Raw genomic sequence first — 17,718 nt, forward strand, 5'->3', positions numbered from 1 at the left:
TTTCACTACTTTACGATTTGCGTAACGTAGAATCTTGGAATTGACCAGGAAAGATTCAATGGATGTAATTCTGCAGATTACATATTTGGAGATCATATGATGTTTTCAGGGAAAAACAAAACAAAAGAATCAATGATACCAAAGAAGAAAATATCCAAAAAAAAAGAGAGAACATTTAACATGTACTGCAAAGCAATCCTCTTAAAACTTGAAGAAGTATGATCCGGAAATAAACAGACATTGTGGAGAAGAAAAGAGACAGTATTATTAAAACATACAAGTGACAAACATTATCTGAAAGAAGTCATATCCGAGCCACATATGAATTGGCCTGTGTAACGTATCTAACCCAACGATATGGATTGTAACTACTTGATTTCTTTGCTATCTGCAAGTATTTGACCTGCATCACCCAATCCATTAGAGATGGTTGAAGAGGACGGTTAATGGTAATACAAGAAGGAAAAATCTCAAGAACCGGCGTTATACTTACCTGAAGTTTAGAAACATTGTACATTGGTATCGTGAAAGTCATGCTGACCGGCCCTGCTTCCTTTGTGATATTACCTAAAATTGAAATTGAAAACTATCAGCAAGCAATACTTTATTTTTCTCTGAGAGAACGAATGAATAACTTTTGTCTTAGGGGGGGTCACCATGAAATTCCTGTGAAAACGTTAGCTTTGCACGCAGTGTATGTTCAGCCCCGCCAACAATCTACAACACCACAGTTGTTAGCTAATGGTAGCACAATACAATAGTTCAAAATACCACGTGAGAGATTAAACACTTGCCTTTTTTAAATTCCATTCAAGCATTTTGCTCGATTCCTTGAAATCTGTCCTCTGTCCAGCCGCACCGACTTCCAACTCAAAACTAGCCCTGTCACAACAAACATAATCCGTTGAATCTATCTCAAGTGTGGTTCAGATTTTGGAATACCCAAGGCCAGAATTTATGAAACTGTATTTATGAAACTCTTCCCACATGTATCTCGGTAATGCACTTGTACAATAAAAAAAGTGATGTACCTGGAAGTATAATTTGGCAATGGCATCTGAACTGTAACTGTGTTGGCAATTATGTCTGAAGGGAATTCAGCACGTATTTTGATTATCACTTCAGCCTAAATTTTAGCAACCAGAAATATATGACTTAAGCACTGGGATAAAAAGTAAGAAATTTTTCTAGTTTTCATCTGACTCAGAAAACTTGTACGCATGAAATTTCACCTTAAGGCGTCCAGCCTCTTCAATCAAGGTATTAACATGAAAAGGAGGCTTGAACTCCTGGGTCATACGGTAATTCATTACTGGAAATTCACCATCTGGTGGAACCTGAAAAGCAGAACGCACGTTAAATAGCAATACAACATGCTATGACAAGATGTTTTCTGTGAAATATATTTTAAAGCTCACCAGGGACAAAGTTCTATCAGAATCGAAGGTATCCAGACGAACAGACTCATGAAAATTGCAATCATCAAGTATCACCCCTGAACCTGAAGAACTCCTATAATCTGCAACATTTCAAGAGTGATGTTACCAAGGGTTAGATAGTCTTACCAGATCAACCCTACTTGATAATGATGAGCCTCAAAGAAGAATGCTACAGTAGTAGCAATATCTATTCAAGAATCGGGTTATGAAGAAAGCCTTGTAAGTGGAAACATGCAGTTTAGTTGACATTTAAAGCATTCTCAAAGCCCAAATTACGGAAAAAGACACCAAGATTTCAAAGAGTGAGACAAGATAGAATATCACGTAGATTCCTTCCTAAGATAATAATGTTGATTTAAAGGGGTGTAACAAGCAATACCATATACTGATCTTCCTCCTCTTCCTATGTTTAGGTCTTCATTAAGAGCTAAACGAATTTCTGGATTACCAGAAAGATAGCTCTTCATTTGAATGGTGCCATCAATCTCAGAAGTCAGTATATAACCCTGTTCACAAATCAGAAAAATATGGATCATTTTCAATTTTCATCAAGACACTAACATTACGATGCAACTACATTTATTAGGACATAGTATCACTGATATGGCAAGGTGAAAAGAGTATGGCAAGACTTATATAGTTTTGGTATAATAAACTTCAAAAGAGTAACTACTCACGCTTGAACTAAAAGTAACACTGATTTTCTCGATGATGTCCACAAAAATTTCCTCTCTTCTCCGACCCCCAGGGTCATTAGCTACAACCGATTTCGTAACAGCTGTTCCAGGCATTCTTTTGGCTCCTTGCTGCATAACATTAATATAAAGGGCCAGTCACATATGACATACATACAAGGAGGAGGAAAAAAAGAACAATCTTACTGTGAAAATGGCGGCAGGATCGATAGGTTGAAGACGTGCAGGAGAAACCACAATAGGCTCATTGAATATATAGGATTTCAAAACCTCAGTAGATGTAGTTTGCACATAACCAAAATCCTAAATCAATTAGAGCAATGAGGTCATATTAAATTAAACACAAAACATCTACTAAACAGAAATATACTTGCTAATAATGAGACTTACAATTACTTCATCGAGCAACTCATACACAAGCACAAAATTCTTCCTGAATGAATCTTCATTCAAAACACCAAGATAATCCTTAATAACACGAGCGATCCTTTGTAGAAGCTCCAAAACAAGAGACGGTGACACGTTAACTCTCGTTGTCGCAACAAAATAAAGTCCAACAACCTTGACATGGAAGTAGTTCACGCCATCCACATTCTATAATCACACACACAAAGCGTCAGATAAAACCATTATAGCTCACAAACAAACAGAAAGGATAATAATACCTACAAAGATAGGTGGTGCCTCAGCATTTCCATCCTCCTTCCAGAACTTGACTTTACGAAAGAACGTCTCTGTACTGCCTTTTGGTACCTCAGCCCGGTCTGTATCAATAAAATGTTAACACATTTTGAAATTTTCTAGTGGATCCAACTAAATCGCATCAGCTCAAACAAACAGAGAATCTAAAGGGATTCCATATCTCCACTGATCATTACGATTCCAAGAATTACATCTTCTCCAACTAATTGAATAGTTACAATCTGATCTGAGAATTCAGCTCAACATATATGTCATCGGATAGGAAATGCTGGTAGATCAAACAGATCAATGAGCTTAGAGAAGCTTCAATGTAAAAATTCTCAGAAAACAGTGACAATGAGTCTCGACTCTGAAGAGGGGAAACAAAAACAAGGAAGAAGCAGAGAGAGGGGATCAGATCGGGAGAAAAGGAGCTTACAGTCACGGAAGACGATGTTGTCTCCTCGCTGAGATAAGACGAAGAACTGAGAGATCATCATGTTTCCTTTAGCGGTGGATTCCGACGATTCACCGCGAGTTTGGTTTTGAGTCTACTGAACGCCGATCGGTTTTCGTCTTCTGAGTAATCTGGTTCTGGTGGTGAGGTGGTTCACGTTTTTTTACCAATTTGCCCGTCGTTATCGTAAAGCCTCTTCGTCGCTCAGAAGGTTCTGTGCTTTCGATAGATTATGATCTCTTGTTCTTCTACGGGCCTATTTTTGGACATTACTAAGGCCCAAATCCTCTCTTTTAAATAAAAAAAAAATCCGGAATTTTTAAACCTGCAAAGTATAAATATTCAATTTCCATAACTAGTTTAAAATTAATCAGATTTCTATAACCGCAAATAAAAATAAAAATTTATTATTATTTGTTTTTTACATGTATTATGTTATAAATACTAAATTATCTTCTTAAAATTATAATAAAATTTTTGGTTTTAATGATTTATCAGGCAATGATGCTAAGTGCATAAAGCTCAGAGAACTCACAAAATGACCAAGTATTCCAAATAAAACATTTAAACTTTATTTTTTAGATTCGAGTCAGAAACACATGACATAATAACAAATATTAGCAATGTTCTAACAAGAAGAGGAAATTTATAAATATGTTAAATATACATCTTGAACATAATTACATTTTAATCTCAAATTTATACAGTCTTAAGAATCACTTAGCTCGTCCCCAATCTATTTCGACTTTTTATAAGATCCTTCAGAACAATATTGATCTACACCAAAAATTCTCACTTATAATTTGCACTCACTTAATTTTTTTCTCCCATGAACAAGACCAAAACACTTTCAACCTAGCTATCTCTCTCTCTCACATCGTAAATACTTCTTTTTTTTAGTCATAAAAACTTAAACCTTATACTGTGGAAGGTTTGGGCACCTTCTTAACAGGTGTCCGAAACCGTTGATGAGAAAGAAGTTCGGTTCTAGAGACAATGGCGCCTTTACTCTAGGAGGAACTGCAGTTGCGGACACAGAGATCCCGTTAGGTGAGAGGAAGGGTCAGAGGTTAGAGGAAAAAGTTGGTTATGTGGTTCAGGTTCCGACTAAGGTGAAAGAGTTGGAGGAACAGGAGAGCAAGAGGCATCCTGTTAGGGATGCTACTAGAAGGAGGGAAGTAGGAAGGAGCAGAAGCCTTCCTCCACAAGAGAAAGTCACTAGCCATAAGAGTGATTTGACAATGTCAGCCAGGACTCAAGAAGCGGTCAAGTTGTGGATAAGAGAGAGTAAGGAGCGGAAAGAGAGGAAGGAACCTCCTTCTCAAGGAACTAATCCTATTGAGAAACCAGAGGAGAAGGAATGGACTCTGGTAGAGTCAAAGTCGAAAAGGAGAGTGAAGGACAAAGGCTCGGTTTTGGAGAAGAAGATTATAAAACCGTCGTCAGTTGAAGTAAGGAAGCCGATGGCAGGTATTAAGAGTGTGAGGAAGCTTGCCAAGTTAGAATCCAAGATGGTTTTTGTTAAGAAGACTCCACGGAGGTATCCACTGTCTGAGGTAGAGGAGGTGGATAAGCTCGGGATCTTGTCCCATGCCTCAAGTGATCAGCTTAGTCGAGGTGATACCTCGGCTAACACTGGATCTCTATGAAAGAGCGTAGCTCTACTCTCACCTTTTGGTCGTTTAAATGAGAGTTTTTTGTTGGAATATTAGAGGCTTGAATGGTCTTTCTCGTCAGGCGTTTTTGCGGAGATGGATTAGTAAATATAAGCCTTTGGTCGGAAGTGTGTTGGAGACACATGTAGCGGAAGAGAATGCAATGCAGGTTTTTCAGGCTTCTTTTTCAGGGTGGAGGGGGGGAGTTTGGGTATGATTGTGTAGAGAATGGTCGGATTTGGGTTGTTTGGGATCCGACAGTGTCAGTTATCTGCTTTTTCAAATCACCTCAGCTTATGGTTTGTGGCGTTTTTGATCCGGCAACTACAGAAAGCTTCGCGGTTGCCTTTGTTTATGCTTATAACACTCAGATTCAGCGGAGAGATCTCTGGTTAGTACTATCCAATATAGTTCAGAACTCTCCTGCAAGGAATCATCCTCTGTTGGTAATGGGCGACTTCAATCAGATTCTGTCTACTAATGAACATTTCTCGGTGATTCCTCACTCGATACCTTTGTCTGGTATGAATGAGCTTCGGGAATGCCTACAAACAAATGAGCTTTCAGATATGCCGAGTAGGGGAGCATTTTTCACTTGGTTTAATGGGAGACAAGAGGATCCAGTCTTGAGGAAACTGGACAGAGTACTTGTCAATGAGACATGGAGAACTCAGTATCCGGAGGCTATTACGGTTATTGAGGCGCTTGGAGATTCTGATCATTCCCCATGTATAGTCTACTCTACGGCTAGGGTAGAACAATCAAAGAAGCCCTTTAAGTACTTCTCCTTCTTGTCTACTCATCCTCGGTTCAGGGAGAAGATTCGAGAAGCTTGGCAGAGGCCTTGTTTTGTTGGATCCAAGCTGTTCACCATGGGACAGAAATTTAAGATGGTTAAGGAAGCTTGCAGGCAGTTGAACAGAGAAGGGTTTGGTAACATCCAGCAAAGGGCTAAGGAGGCTCTGGAAAAATTGGAGGAAGTCCAGGCTGCTTTATTGACCACTCCCTCTGATTCTTTGTTTAGACAAGAGTTTCTAGCCCGAAAAGCTTGGCACTTCTTTGAAAAAACTCAGGAATCCTTCTACAAACAGAAGTCTAGGATTCGATGGTATAAAGATGGGGATGCGAACACTGCTTTTTTTCATAGGACTGTTCTTGCAAATCAGGGAAGGAATGGGATAAAGCATTTGAGAGGAACTGATGATGATCTGGTGCACAATATGGCTCAAGTGAAGGATATGCTGTTAGCATATTATAAAAATCTCCTAGGAACAGCAAATTCTGGCGTTCAGCCATTATCCATTGAAGAAATCAGGGATATCTCTTCTTTTAGGTGTGGTTCTGAGCTCGCTACCCAGCTGCTTCAAATCCCTACTATCGAAGAGATACGGAGAACAATCATAACCATGCCAAAGAACAAAGCACCAGGACCAGATGGGTTCCCTGTCGAATTCATATGGGAAGCATGGGGTGAAGTGGGCAATGTAGTAGTTGAGGCTGTCCAGGATTTCTTTCGCTCGGGTACTCTACCAAAGGGCCTCAATGCTACTATTATTACTCTTATACCAAAAGTGCCTGGCGCTGATCGGATTACTCAATTCCGTCCTGTCTCGTGTTGTAACACGGTGTATAAGATTATTTCTCGACTCCTGAAACAGAAAATGAAGCTGTTCGTATCTGATGCGGTACAGGGTAATCAGGTGGGGTTTATACAGGGGCGTTACCTCTGTGAGAATGTGCTATTAGCTTCGGAGCTAGTTACAGACTTCCATGTCCCAGGGGATACTACGAGAGGGTGCCTCCAAGTTGATCTCGCCAAAGCTTATGATAATGTAGATTGGCAGTTAATGTTAAATGTTCTCCATGCTCTAGACTTGCCACAACAATTCATCGAATGGTTGAAGGTTTGTTTCACAACTCCAAGCTTCAGTATAGCGGTGAATGGAGAACTAGTGGGATATTTCCCGGGGAAGAAAGGTTTGAGGCAGGGTGATCCAATCTTGTCTCTCTTATTTGTTTTGGCAATGGATGTATTGTCCAAGCAATTGGACAGAGGCCTTTTAACCAGAGGTTTGGCCCTCATCCTCTCTGTTTGGCACCGGTGGTGACGCACTTAAGCTTTGCGGACGACATACTCATATTCTTTGATGGTCAACAAGACTCTTTGCAAGGAATTCTTTATATAATGGAGGAGTTTGAAGGTCAGTCAGGGCTGGGAGTAAATAGGGACAAAACTGCCCTGTTTCTCGATGGAGGCAGCTTCATTCGAACCCAGACAATGGCAGAGGAAATGGGAATCACTCAGGGATCATTACCAGTGAGATATTTGGGAATTACACTCACATCTAAGAAGCTGGGAAGACAGGACTATCAGCCTTTAATTGATCGCATCATGAGCAGATTTACGGCGTGGAATGTGAGGCATTTGTCCTTTGCTGGGAGACTTCAGCTCTTACAATCCGTCATATACTCAACTATAACTTTCTGGGCTTCAATCTTTGTCCTACCGAATAAATGCATAGAGGAGATAGAAAGGATATGCAGCTTTTTTTTAAGGAAATGAGCACCAAACTCAGCAAGAGGAGCTAGAGTCAGCTGGGAATCAGTATGCACCCCTAAGGAGTGTGGAGGGTTGGGACTAAGAAGATTGTTGCCCTTGAATAAAGTTTTAGTGTTGAAGCTCATTTGGTTGTTGTTCACCTCAGCGGGTTCTCTGTGGGTTTCTTGGACAAGGAGAAACTTACTAAGGCATGGAAATTTCTGGGAGATGGCGAATGTAACCTCTGGAAGCTGGATATGGAAAAGCATATGCAAGCTGAGACCTCTGGCAAGGCCGTTTGTTGTATGTAAGGTGGGAACAGGAATCACGTGTAGTTTTTGGAGTGATAATTGGACAGAATTGGGGCCTTTATTGGAGTTAACGAGTGATAGAGGACCAATGGTTTCGGGGCTGTCCAAACATGCAGTGGTTGCTGATGCAGTGAGAGAAGGGAACTGGTGGATTTCTAGGAGTCAGAGTAGGAGCCCTATAATTCTTCTGCTGAAGGAGTGCCTTCCCCCGCCGTCAGTAGTGAATATGCGGGAGGATGGGGAAGATGACATGTATTTATGGAAAGTGGGGATTGATGAGGCTTCGTCAAGTTTTTCTACGGCGAGAACATGGGAAGCTTTGAATCCTCCAGCTCAACGGGACGAGTGGTATGCTTCGGTGTGGTGCAAGAACAGGATACCAAAGCATGCTTTCATAACCTGGTTGGTTGCCAGAAACAGATTACATACGAGAGATAGACTAATACAATGGGGGTTGGCAACTCCATCTGTTTGTCTCTTATGCGCTCAAGAGGACGAATGAAGGCAACATTTGTTCTTCGATTGTGCTTTCTCTGGGGAAGTTTGGGGATATTTTCACTCGATGGCTGCAGTAGTCCCTCCCAACTCGGTTCAGGATGCTCTGGTGTGGTTGAGAAATCCATGTAGGGACAAGAATGTGGCAATGATCTTAAGACTGGCATTTCAAGCTTCGGTATACTTTCTCTGGAAAGAACGTAACTCTCGTCTACACTCTGCGATCTCGCGAACTCCAGCCGCCTTGATACAAGAGATTAAGGTCATTATTAGAAGCCGCTTGGAACCTCTTTCAAGGAACGACAGACCAGGTCATGCTTCCCGTCTTCTTGGAGAAACGGAGTTGGTCACTTGGTTTGGATTGTTTCAAAACTAATGTCATCTGGTATGAGGGTCGTTTGTATTATTCTTCCCCTTTTGTTGTATGCTGTAGGTGATACTCCTCCTTCGCAGTTGTAACCAGTATCCCGGTTTTCTGGGAATCTAAGGTATGAATTGAAAAGACAGTTAAAAAAAAAAAAAAAAAAAAAAAAAAAAAAACTTAAACCTTACACGGATTTTGTGCCGGATTAATTTTCACATGTATATTATGAGGTGGTAGCCCACGAATTTTCTCAATTTTAATTTGATTTTTAGTACCACTTCCAGAAAGAGATACAAGACTACTTTTCCCGTCATTAATATATCACATTAGTACTCAAACGTGAGATCATCTCTAATTAGGGTTAAAACTTAAAAAGGGTATAAATGGCTCAACCAAATATAAAAGGTAATGATGGTGGTACGATGCGAGACATCTAATCAGGTGTCGCATCTATCGTGAGTGAACGATTTGAAATAAAACTAGATTCATGAAATATTTAATAGACACCAGCTTATGTGAAAAATCAAATCCAAAGTGGGTAGATGAACAGCTAGCATCTACTAATTATAATCCAAAGCTAGCTTTCCATTAGAATTGGTGCATAGTTCCAGCTTATGTATCTTAATTCTTAAATATGTATCATTTTATTTGACCTAGCTATATATAATTAAAGATATTTAAATTATATATTCACTTCCATCTTTATTTTGTTTTCTAGTTCGAGAATCCAAACTAAACTAAACAGTAAAACTACTGTAAAGTTAAAGTTCCAGATGAATCCATGACCACTGTTTAGCTATCAAGTTGAGTTACAACAGGCTAGTTGGATTAGAAGGTGAGGTAATAATTTAAAAATCACAACTGTAGCAGTAGCAGTCTCTTCACCTAGCAACTCAGTCAGACAAAACACAAAGTGTGTTTATGTGGTATATTTAATGATTTTAGTTTGGGAAAATGACGGAAACAAAACCTATGGCCCATTGATCACTGTTTAGCTAAAAAAAAGCAGACTCGTCTTTCCAATCTTGAACACACAAACACAGTAACCATCTCTTTCTCACTCCCTCTCTCTCTCACATATTAGGGAATAAAAAGCTACCAGAAAACCTTTTTTTTTATCTTCTCACAAAATTTAATAAAACTGGGTGCTGAGATTGCATAACCTAATCCAAGATCCTCCCATTCAAAGAAAGGTAAAAGCTGTGAATCTGTGTTCTTTCTTCTTTAGCAGGGGTATTTGAAGGATTCATCTAGTACTGTTCATTCTTTTGCTTCTCATGGTTTCTGGATCTGATCTCTCTTTCTCTCTCTCCCTCTCTACCCATCTAGGGTTTCCTGAGAATATATTTATAAACACTCTTTTGCTAACCGTTGTTCCACTTGTTTTCTTTGTTTTTTTCTTGGTCTATACTGTGTTATGTGTAGGCAAGATTCAAGATTAGTAGTGAAGGAGATCGGGTAAAATGGCGAGAGAGAAGATAAGGATAAAGAAAATAGATAACATAACAGCGAGACAGGTTACTTTCTCTAAAAGAAGAAGAGGAATCTTCAAGAAAGCCGATGAACTTTCAGTTCTTTGCGATGCCGATGTTGCTCTCATCATCTTCTCAGCCACCGGAAAGCTTTTCGAGTTCTCTAGCTCAAGGTATCTCCTTCTCTCACTCTCTCTCTCTCTCTCTCTCTCTCTCTCTCTCTCTCTCTCTCTCTCTCTCTCTTTTTTTCTTTTTTCCCTTTTTCAATCTATGTGATTATACTATAGAGAACATTATTAGAGAGATATATTAAGATATATCTGTACTGAAAAATGAGTTCTTTGGTATTTTTTTTTTTTTTTTTTGCTTTCTACAGCTAATTTTCCTTGGGCTTCGAGATCATGTACGAAATCAACTTCTAGTTAATCACATATAGGATTTTATGAGGTATCGATTAGTTACGTTCTAACTTATGTTATGTTTTAACTTATAACACGTGATTAATTACGTTGAACTTTTCTGAAACCTATTATGGGATACTAACTTATAATTTTTCAATAATTTTCATTAAGACTCATGTTATGATTTCTATAATCGATGATGAGATGAGAGCAGAATATTATAGTGCGACTTTTGTTAATTATGGAAGCATATGTATATATGGATACATAGTACTTACCACAATTAGAATAAATTTATTTTCCTTTTTTATAATTTCTTTTGACTTTATGAATTACAAAAGTCTTTGACACTGTCACTTGGTATGATTGGGGATTAAGTCTTAACCACTCGTTTATCTTATCTTGGGAAGCATTACTATAACTGGGAATGGAGTCAACTAATTATATAAATGTTGTCAGCACATATTTTTTGACTTGATATATAGCTACTTCGGATTACATTTACTTTATTATAACTAAGAAAACGTTTATGGTGTACATATTAGTAAATTAAGTAAATTTACAAATGCTTATATAGTCGAAGGAAATTAAAAAGGTTCAACTGAAAGATGGATTGTTTGTTGAAACGTGTAGAATGAGAGACATTTTGGGAAGGTATAACCTTCATGCAAGTAACATCAACAAACTGATAGATCCACCTTCTACTCATCTCCAGGTATTCTTATTATCACTCACTCTTTTCTTTTTATTTTTCATCAAACTCTTCTCTCTAAAATACTCTCCACTATGCATTTGTTATGCGTCTTTGTTTTAGGTTTTCAGGTGTATGTCTAAACATAGAAACAAAATGTGGCATAGCATTATTAATCTTGAAGCATCTATTTAATTAAGTTTCCATATCAATAGCAGAATCCTGAAAATATTGACTTTGCATCTAGCAGCTTGAGAACTGTAACCTCTCCAGACTAAGTAAGGAAATCGAAGACAAAACCAAGCAGTTACGGTATGGCTCCATTTATGTTATGCTGATAAGAGACAAATCTATTTCATGTGTGTGTGGTTGTTTTGTTTTGACAATCATGTGTGATTGTTATTTATAGGTTTTAGAATTTATATATCATCTAGAAGAAGAACGAATGAGTTATTACAATATATAATTAAGTAGGTTCTTCCTGTTCAGGTGTGTCTTGGAAATTGATGTTTTGTTATAGATTTTAAGCGTTATTTCTAAAGATTGCAAGACTTTGTAGTGTTCAATCATTATACTCATTCTTATTAAAACACACTCCTATGTGGCTATGTAGCTGCGCATCAACTAGTATATATAGGTAGATAATATCTTAGTTTGGCAGACACAAAGAGCCGATGTATGATTCGATAAAGTTCTGAAAGCTGGGTCCAAACAAACTATATATAGAGAGATACTTGGGTAGTTGGGTAGAAATGAGTGTATGTGTATGATGTAGTTTTGAGTATTCTAATAAAATTGAAGTGAGTATTATGTTGTATTTATAACGTAAAACAGGAAACTGAGAGGAGAGGATCTTGATGGATTGAACTTAGAAGAGTTGCAGCGGCTGGAGAAACTGCTTGAATCTGGACTTAGCCGTGTGTCTGAGAAAAAGGTTTATTACTATACATAAACTATAGTAGCATGCATATTTCCTTATAGACGTGGAATATATGTAATCATAATTAAGCTGTATATATATATATAAGTGTGACATTGTTGTTGTTGATAATAGGGCGACTGTGTGATGAGCCAGATTTCTTCACTTGAGAAACGGGTTAGTACGTATAATTCTTATTACTAATGGAAATGATAGGCCTATACATATAATGACTTAATTAACATGTGACGCAGGGATCGGAATTGGTGGATGAGAATAAGAGACTGAGGGAGAAAGTATGGTTCTATACTCTTATCGAAATCATGTTAACCTTAATTAATCAGCCTTTTTTTTTTTTTGAAAATATAGTATAATATAAGTTGAGGTAACGTATATATGGACAGCTAGAGACGTTTGAAAGGTCTAAAATGCTGGCGTTTAAGGAAGCTGTGGAGACAGAGTCAGCGACCACAAACGTGTCAAGCTACGACAGTGGAGCTCCCATTGAAGATGAATCCGACACTTCCCTGAAACTTGGGTATAGTTTACTTATTTCACTGAACATCATAATAAATCTTTTATTGACATCATGTGTGTGGACGTTACTAATTCTTGTTTTGGTTAGGCTTCCATCTTGGGAATGAAGCGGAGAGAGAGCTGCAGCAGAGTTGACTACGATTGAAGCCCACACAAGTATTAAGTCTACCTTTTGCCCCTTTCTTTCCTTTGAATAAGTAAGTGTTGAAAAAAAAAACTGAGATGGGAAGAATGAAATCTCATATCGCATTGCGGAGAAGCAAGTTTCAGACATTATTGTTATTGTTTTTTGCTATAACTATTTGCACCAAAGTAAAAACAATGGACCCCATCTGTATTCTTTATCTTTAACCCCATTTATTTTTGCTTCATTCTTAATGTAGCGAGCGAAATTTTTTCTAAAGATGCCGTAATTCTATGTTTTACACTCCATAAACCATCTGATCCTAGGAATGATTTTTTTTTTTTTTTTTTTTAAATTGTCTGTCGAAATGTACAACATGCATGCATTGACTTTTCAGGGTAAAGAAATAAGGAAAGAAAAGAAGTTAAGAATGTACAAACTAGAGTCCAAATCAAGTATAGTTTCTTTTATTAAGGAGTTCCGATTCGTATGAATCGATTAAACAGAATAAAACTATACTAGTACGATTTACACAACTTAACAATCAATCCCAATTCCCAAATCATAAGAACCCGATAGGTTTTCTAATAATGTTTCCTTTCATAAACAAAAACTAAACAATAAATTGGAGAGGGGCTAAAAGAAGATGCACCGTTGTCATTTTACAACTCTGTTTTCTCCTTGTTATTGTTCTTTCTCGATTCCTTTTGGGTTTTGGGAGCGTTGACAGTCATGCCTAAAAGTTTTAAAAACCCTAAGGTAATCCCTTTTTTAAAATAGTCCAATAATTTCCATTTCCAATAATAGCGGAAAAGGAAACTCTGATCATTCACGTCTAAGGAAGGACCTTAAGGTTTAAGGATAGGGGGCGTAACAACACGCTGTCTGCCACTTCTTGAGTAACCTTATAAGTTGCAAATCACCTGAAAAGCTTTTCATGTGCGTTTTACCTAACCGTTGAGTTGCAAATCTACGATGGCATAGAGCGTAACTCTAAATTGTTTATCAAATAATGATGTTTTAGAATTATCCAACTTGACCAATGATGGATATAAATCGGTTATACTTGAAGATAAAAAAATTATAGATATATATATTTTTTTTTTGTGATTCAAGTAATTTAAAACTTTCATTTTAAAGTTTCTCCCAAAATAAAAGAAAATTTACAGTATATATATATTAATATGATAAAGTCTCCTATATTATAAAAAATTCTTTACACAAGCTTGTACTCAAAGAATGTAACTCTATAAAATCTTTCAGTTCATTTATTTTATCGATAGGACTTTATGAAATTAAGACAATTACTCATTACTCATTATAATATACTCCTTCTGTTTTATATTACTTGTCATTCTATAAATTTGTATTGTAAACACAAAACGACTAGTAAGATAAAGCAAAAGTATAACTCTAAAACGACAATTAAAAAACGGAGTGAGTATAGAAAAAATAGGTTAATTCTTTCTCAGCGTTTTTTTAATATTACATTTAGAGTAAATTAGGCATATGATAAAGTTTTGTTTAATGTTAAAACTTACATTAATGTAACTTGTATTTTTCCAAATAATTTTGGATAAATTTGTTTCTTTAAATGTTAGTATAATTGCTAAAAACAATATATTCATATTCGTAATTTTACTTTTGAGTAATAGATAAATCAATAAAATATAAATATTTATTATTTCAATACTATCTATTTAAAAACTAATCCGTGTGTCGACGCAAATAGTATTATAAAAAACATTTATCGATCGATTGATAAACTAAAATTGTGTCCACTTTATTTTTTTAGAATGTGACTGAAGGATAAATGGTCAAATTTGTGTGCGATAGACAAACTAATAATATAACAACTTATGTTGATACTACATACAAAAAAAAACTATAATACATTTTTAGGGGATATAAATAAATATAACTAATGCATGAATATTTGACCAACAATTATAATGAATAGAAAATATGATATTATCTTGCCAAAAATAGAAGTATGCAGTCAAATATAACAATAATGGTAGATAGTAACTGCCAAACAAATATAAATAAGTCAAACTTACGATATTTATTGGATATTACTATCTTACTAAATTAGTGATTTAACCAGTCAAGTTTTAAAGCTATAAAACTATGACTAATTTATCATTATAGGCATCCTTCAAATTTACAATACTTTCAGTTTTTTAGTGATATAAGATCTTTTAACATTTTCATTCGAGGTATTATGTGATCCCGGTTTATCTACTAATTTGTTATATAATTCACGTGATACTAATATGTTTATATGAATTATTGGAAAAATTTTGATCTCTCAAGTTAGGTAGATTTTATATAGAATTTTATGTAGATATTTGCTCATTACAACTAACAAGTGATGATTAAATATTTTTGTAGTTTTAATATGGGAGATCAGATTTTCATTTGTGTAAATAGTTCCAGAACCAAAATCTTTTTTTTCCATCATTTTTAATATATATCAAATGTACATATATATATAGTATTGATGATTTTTTTCATTTAATTTTCTTCTTTAGGGTATAAGGGAGGAAACCAAACAAAAAGAAATGAATTCCAACCGTTGTGCTATCTGTAGGGCCTTAAAACAAATTTGTGACCCAAATTGCATATACAAAGCATATTTTCCATCGAACGATACAAGATTTGAAGATGTTCAACAAATCTTTGGAGCTGCAAAAGTTGCAGATATCCTCAATAGGCTTGGGTCTGAAGAAGAACGTAAGATTGCTGCCAACTCTTTGTGCTATGCGGCTGAAGCTCGTAGACGTGATCCCAATTCTGGAATTTATGGGATGGTACAACACCATGAGAGTATTCTCAATGATGTTGAACAAGAAATCAAATTTGCAGTGAATGAGCTTAAAACCAATGTGGGACCTGATCAAGTCCCAAAATTTTTTCATGTTCCAATTCCAGATGATTTTCTTACTACATCTGGAAAGATGGGTGATGGTCATAGAGTTGATGATGCATCAACATCTGCGGGACCATCTGCAACTTTACCTAAGAATCATGAGTAATAATACTCAACAAATATTTCTATCACCTAAAAACCAAAACCAACAATAATTTCAGTCAAATGTCTTTTAATGTTTTTTTCTTTCTTTGAACTCCATATCCCATAATAATCTTGTATCATTTTCCTTTATTTATCACCATTTCTTCATAAATCTATGTAATTTGTTTAATAAATATCTATGTTGTTTGGTTAATCCTCATATGGTGTTTCCTATTTACTTCCACTAGATAATATTCAGAAAATACATTTTAAGATCTTTTAAATCAAATACTAGATTTGTTGCTAAAACACATGAAATAATAGTTGTTAAAAATAATGAATGAGATCCTAAATGGGTAAGGATGGATACATTTGTATATACATGTATATTACAATTATAAACAATCTAATTTGGAGAACAATGTTTCATGTTCTTCTAGGTAATCTTGTGATTTTAAATGATAAGTTATTATAAGATAACAACTAAAGCTAAGAATTTAAGAAATGCATGTTCTTAGTTTACTCAAGCAAAGATTACCCAAGTTAAAATTCGGTTATAAAATCCAGTATTGGTCTTGGGATTGATAGAATATATATTTTTATTAAAATAGATGTAAGAATGATAATTTAATTTCTACGGTGGTACGAAGAAGTATAGTACTTGATCAAACATATGTGTCTACGTACGAGCTCATGTGAGGGCTCCGTATCACAAAAAAAATATGAGTCTTCTTAAAGGAAAAAAGAAAAAAGAACAAGAACCTTCGGTTACACCACAATTCTATGGACAATATTTTGGAGATCTTGGAGGTTCGGGATCAAATTTAGGTGATTATTAGTATTGTTCTAGTATTTTAATTTGTGTCATATTTATGTGTTCATGTAATTTTATTTCATTGTAGTACTTTATTTTGTATTAATTATGTTTAGTATCACATTTTGTTGTGTAATATTTGTTGTAATATTATGTAATTTTTATGAAATTTTAATATTTTAATTTTAATTTAAATATATGTGAAATTTTAATATTTTAATTTTTATTAAATATATGTAACAATTAAATTTATAAGAATATATGTGAAATACTTTGAAGTGATAAAATTTTAAGACTAAAATGATAAAAACTTAATTTTTGAGATTATTTATGAAATAAATTTAGGGATTGAAATGCAAAAAAAAAAAAGATGAAACTTCAAATTTGGAGTTTTGAACAGTGATACTTCAAATATGGAGTGTCACTGTTAAAAACTTCAAATTATGAAGTATTGAACTATCTCTTGGAACACATAAAACTTTAAATTTGAGGGGATATAGTATCTCTTGGAGATGTCCTAAGGTTTAAGGATAGGAGCATAACAACATGCTGTCTGCCACTTCTTGAGTAACCTTATAAGTTGCAAATCACCTGAAAAGTTTTCCATGTGTGTTTTACCTAACCGTTGAGTTGTGTAAGAAGGCACAACTGATAACCAAAGGTCCAAAGTAGAGGCCATCTTTATCGGCACAACTTATTAAGTGTTCTTAGCCTAAAAATATGTTTAATAAATTGAACAGTGGCCTTAGAACAGATTTTTAGTTCTTGAATTAGAACAGTTTTAAGCTTAGTTCTTTGTTTACGTGGCTTTACGGGAATGGTTGAGAATTTTTTGCAATGGAGATAATTTTTATTTCTCTTCCTCTTCCAAAACGCAACTAGGTTTTCTTCGAGAAAGAGAGAAAACGGCGAATGCTTCGACCCGCTTTGCAGAACCGAGTCAACCCGACCAGACTTTGTTTCGTTCCCTCTCGTTTGATCGATCGGCCGGTGCCTGATTGCGTTTTGACTCCCGAAATCTCCGGCCAAAGTTCAATCTAGGTTTGTCATTTCATATTCCTAGTTACAATTCTGTTATCTCATAAAAAGATCCTCTCTTTTTCATTTC

The 17,718-nt window shown here is 35.8% G+C and overlaps 2 protein-coding genes, 1 long non-coding RNA gene and 1 pseudogene across 4 annotated transcripts; 3 read left to right on the top strand and 1 right to left on the bottom strand.

Moving 5' to 3' along the window:
- Positions 1-174: 174 nt before the first annotated feature.
- LOC104730998 (AP-4 complex subunit mu) lies at positions 175-3,536 on the bottom strand. Its single transcript, XM_010450247.3, has 13 exons — positions 3,255-3,536; positions 2,804-2,898; positions 2,525-2,728; positions 2,321-2,437; positions 2,117-2,245; positions 1,819-1,945; positions 1,419-1,519; positions 1,233-1,337; positions 1,032-1,126; positions 795-882; positions 657-717; positions 494-567; positions 175-403 (listed from the first exon to the last, which is right to left on the bottom strand). Exons 1-13 carry the CDS (start codon positions 3,313-3,315, stop codon positions 305-307), a joined length of 1,356 nt encoding a protein of 451 aa, XP_010448549.2. The 5' UTR covers positions 3,316-3,536; the 3' UTR covers positions 175-304.
- A 4,158-nt stretch (positions 3,537-7,694) lies between these two features.
- On the top strand, positions 7,695-8,759 carry LOC109128158 (uncharacterized; annotated as a pseudogene).
- A 740-nt stretch (positions 8,760-9,499) lies between these two features.
- On the top strand, positions 9,500-13,059 carry LOC104731000 (MADS-box protein AGL24-like). 2 transcript variants are annotated; one of them, XM_010450249.3, is made up of 9 exons: positions 9,500-9,829; positions 10,062-10,281; positions 11,143-11,224; positions 11,451-11,512; positions 12,035-12,134; positions 12,255-12,296; positions 12,374-12,415; positions 12,524-12,657; positions 12,745-13,059. In XM_010450249.3, exons 2-9 carry the CDS (start codon positions 10,100-10,102, stop codon positions 12,761-12,763), a joined length of 663 nt encoding a protein of 220 aa, XP_010448551.1. In that variant the 5' UTR covers positions 9,500-9,829; positions 10,062-10,099; the 3' UTR covers positions 12,764-13,059. The 2 variants fall into 2 exon arrangements, with proteins under 2 accessions (XP_010448551.1, XP_010448550.1); XM_010450248.3 differs by having other exon boundaries at positions 9,650-9,829; positions 11,448-11,512.
- A 1,874-nt stretch (positions 13,060-14,933) lies between these two features.
- Positions 14,934-16,014, top strand: LOC104733322 (uncharacterized). The gene is made up of 2 exons (XR_015573775.1): positions 14,934-14,999; positions 15,315-16,014. It is a non-coding gene; the product is annotated as an uncharacterized LOC104733322 (long non-coding RNA).
- Positions 16,015-17,718: the final 1,704 nt, after the last annotated feature.

Source organism: Camelina sativa, chromosome 12, assembly GCF_030686135.1.
Source record: "Camelina sativa cultivar CO46 ecotype springtype chromosome 12, ASM3068613v1".
NCBI lineage: Eukaryota > Viridiplantae > Streptophyta > Magnoliopsida > Brassicales > Brassicaceae > Camelina > Camelina sativa.

Bases quoted from the DNA above. Each gene is read 5' to 3' on its own strand.
- LOC104730998 (XM_010450247.3), bottom strand. From the start codon at position 3,315: ATGATGATCTCTCAGTTCTTCGTCTTATCTCAGCGAGGAGACAACATC. The intron at 883-1,031 runs GTACATCACTTT...TTGTTGTGACAG, and splicing joins TTGCCAAATTATACTTCCAG to GGCTAGTTTTGAGTTGGAAG. The intron at 404-493 runs GTAAGTATAACG...TGGGTGATGCAG, and splicing joins ACAATGTTTCTAAACTTCAG to GTCAAATACTTGCAGATAGC.
- LOC104731000 (XM_010450248.3), top strand. From the start codon at position 10,100: ATGGCGAGAGAGAAGATAAGGATAAAGAAAATAGATAACATAACAGCG. The intron at 10,282-11,142 runs GTATCTCCTTCT...TGAAACGTGTAG, and splicing joins TTCGAGTTCTCTAGCTCAAG to AATGAGAGACATTTTGGGAA. The intron at 11,225-11,447 runs GTATTCTTATTA...CTTTGCATCTAG, and splicing joins CACCTTCTACTCATCTCCAG to CAGCTTGAGAACTGTAACCT.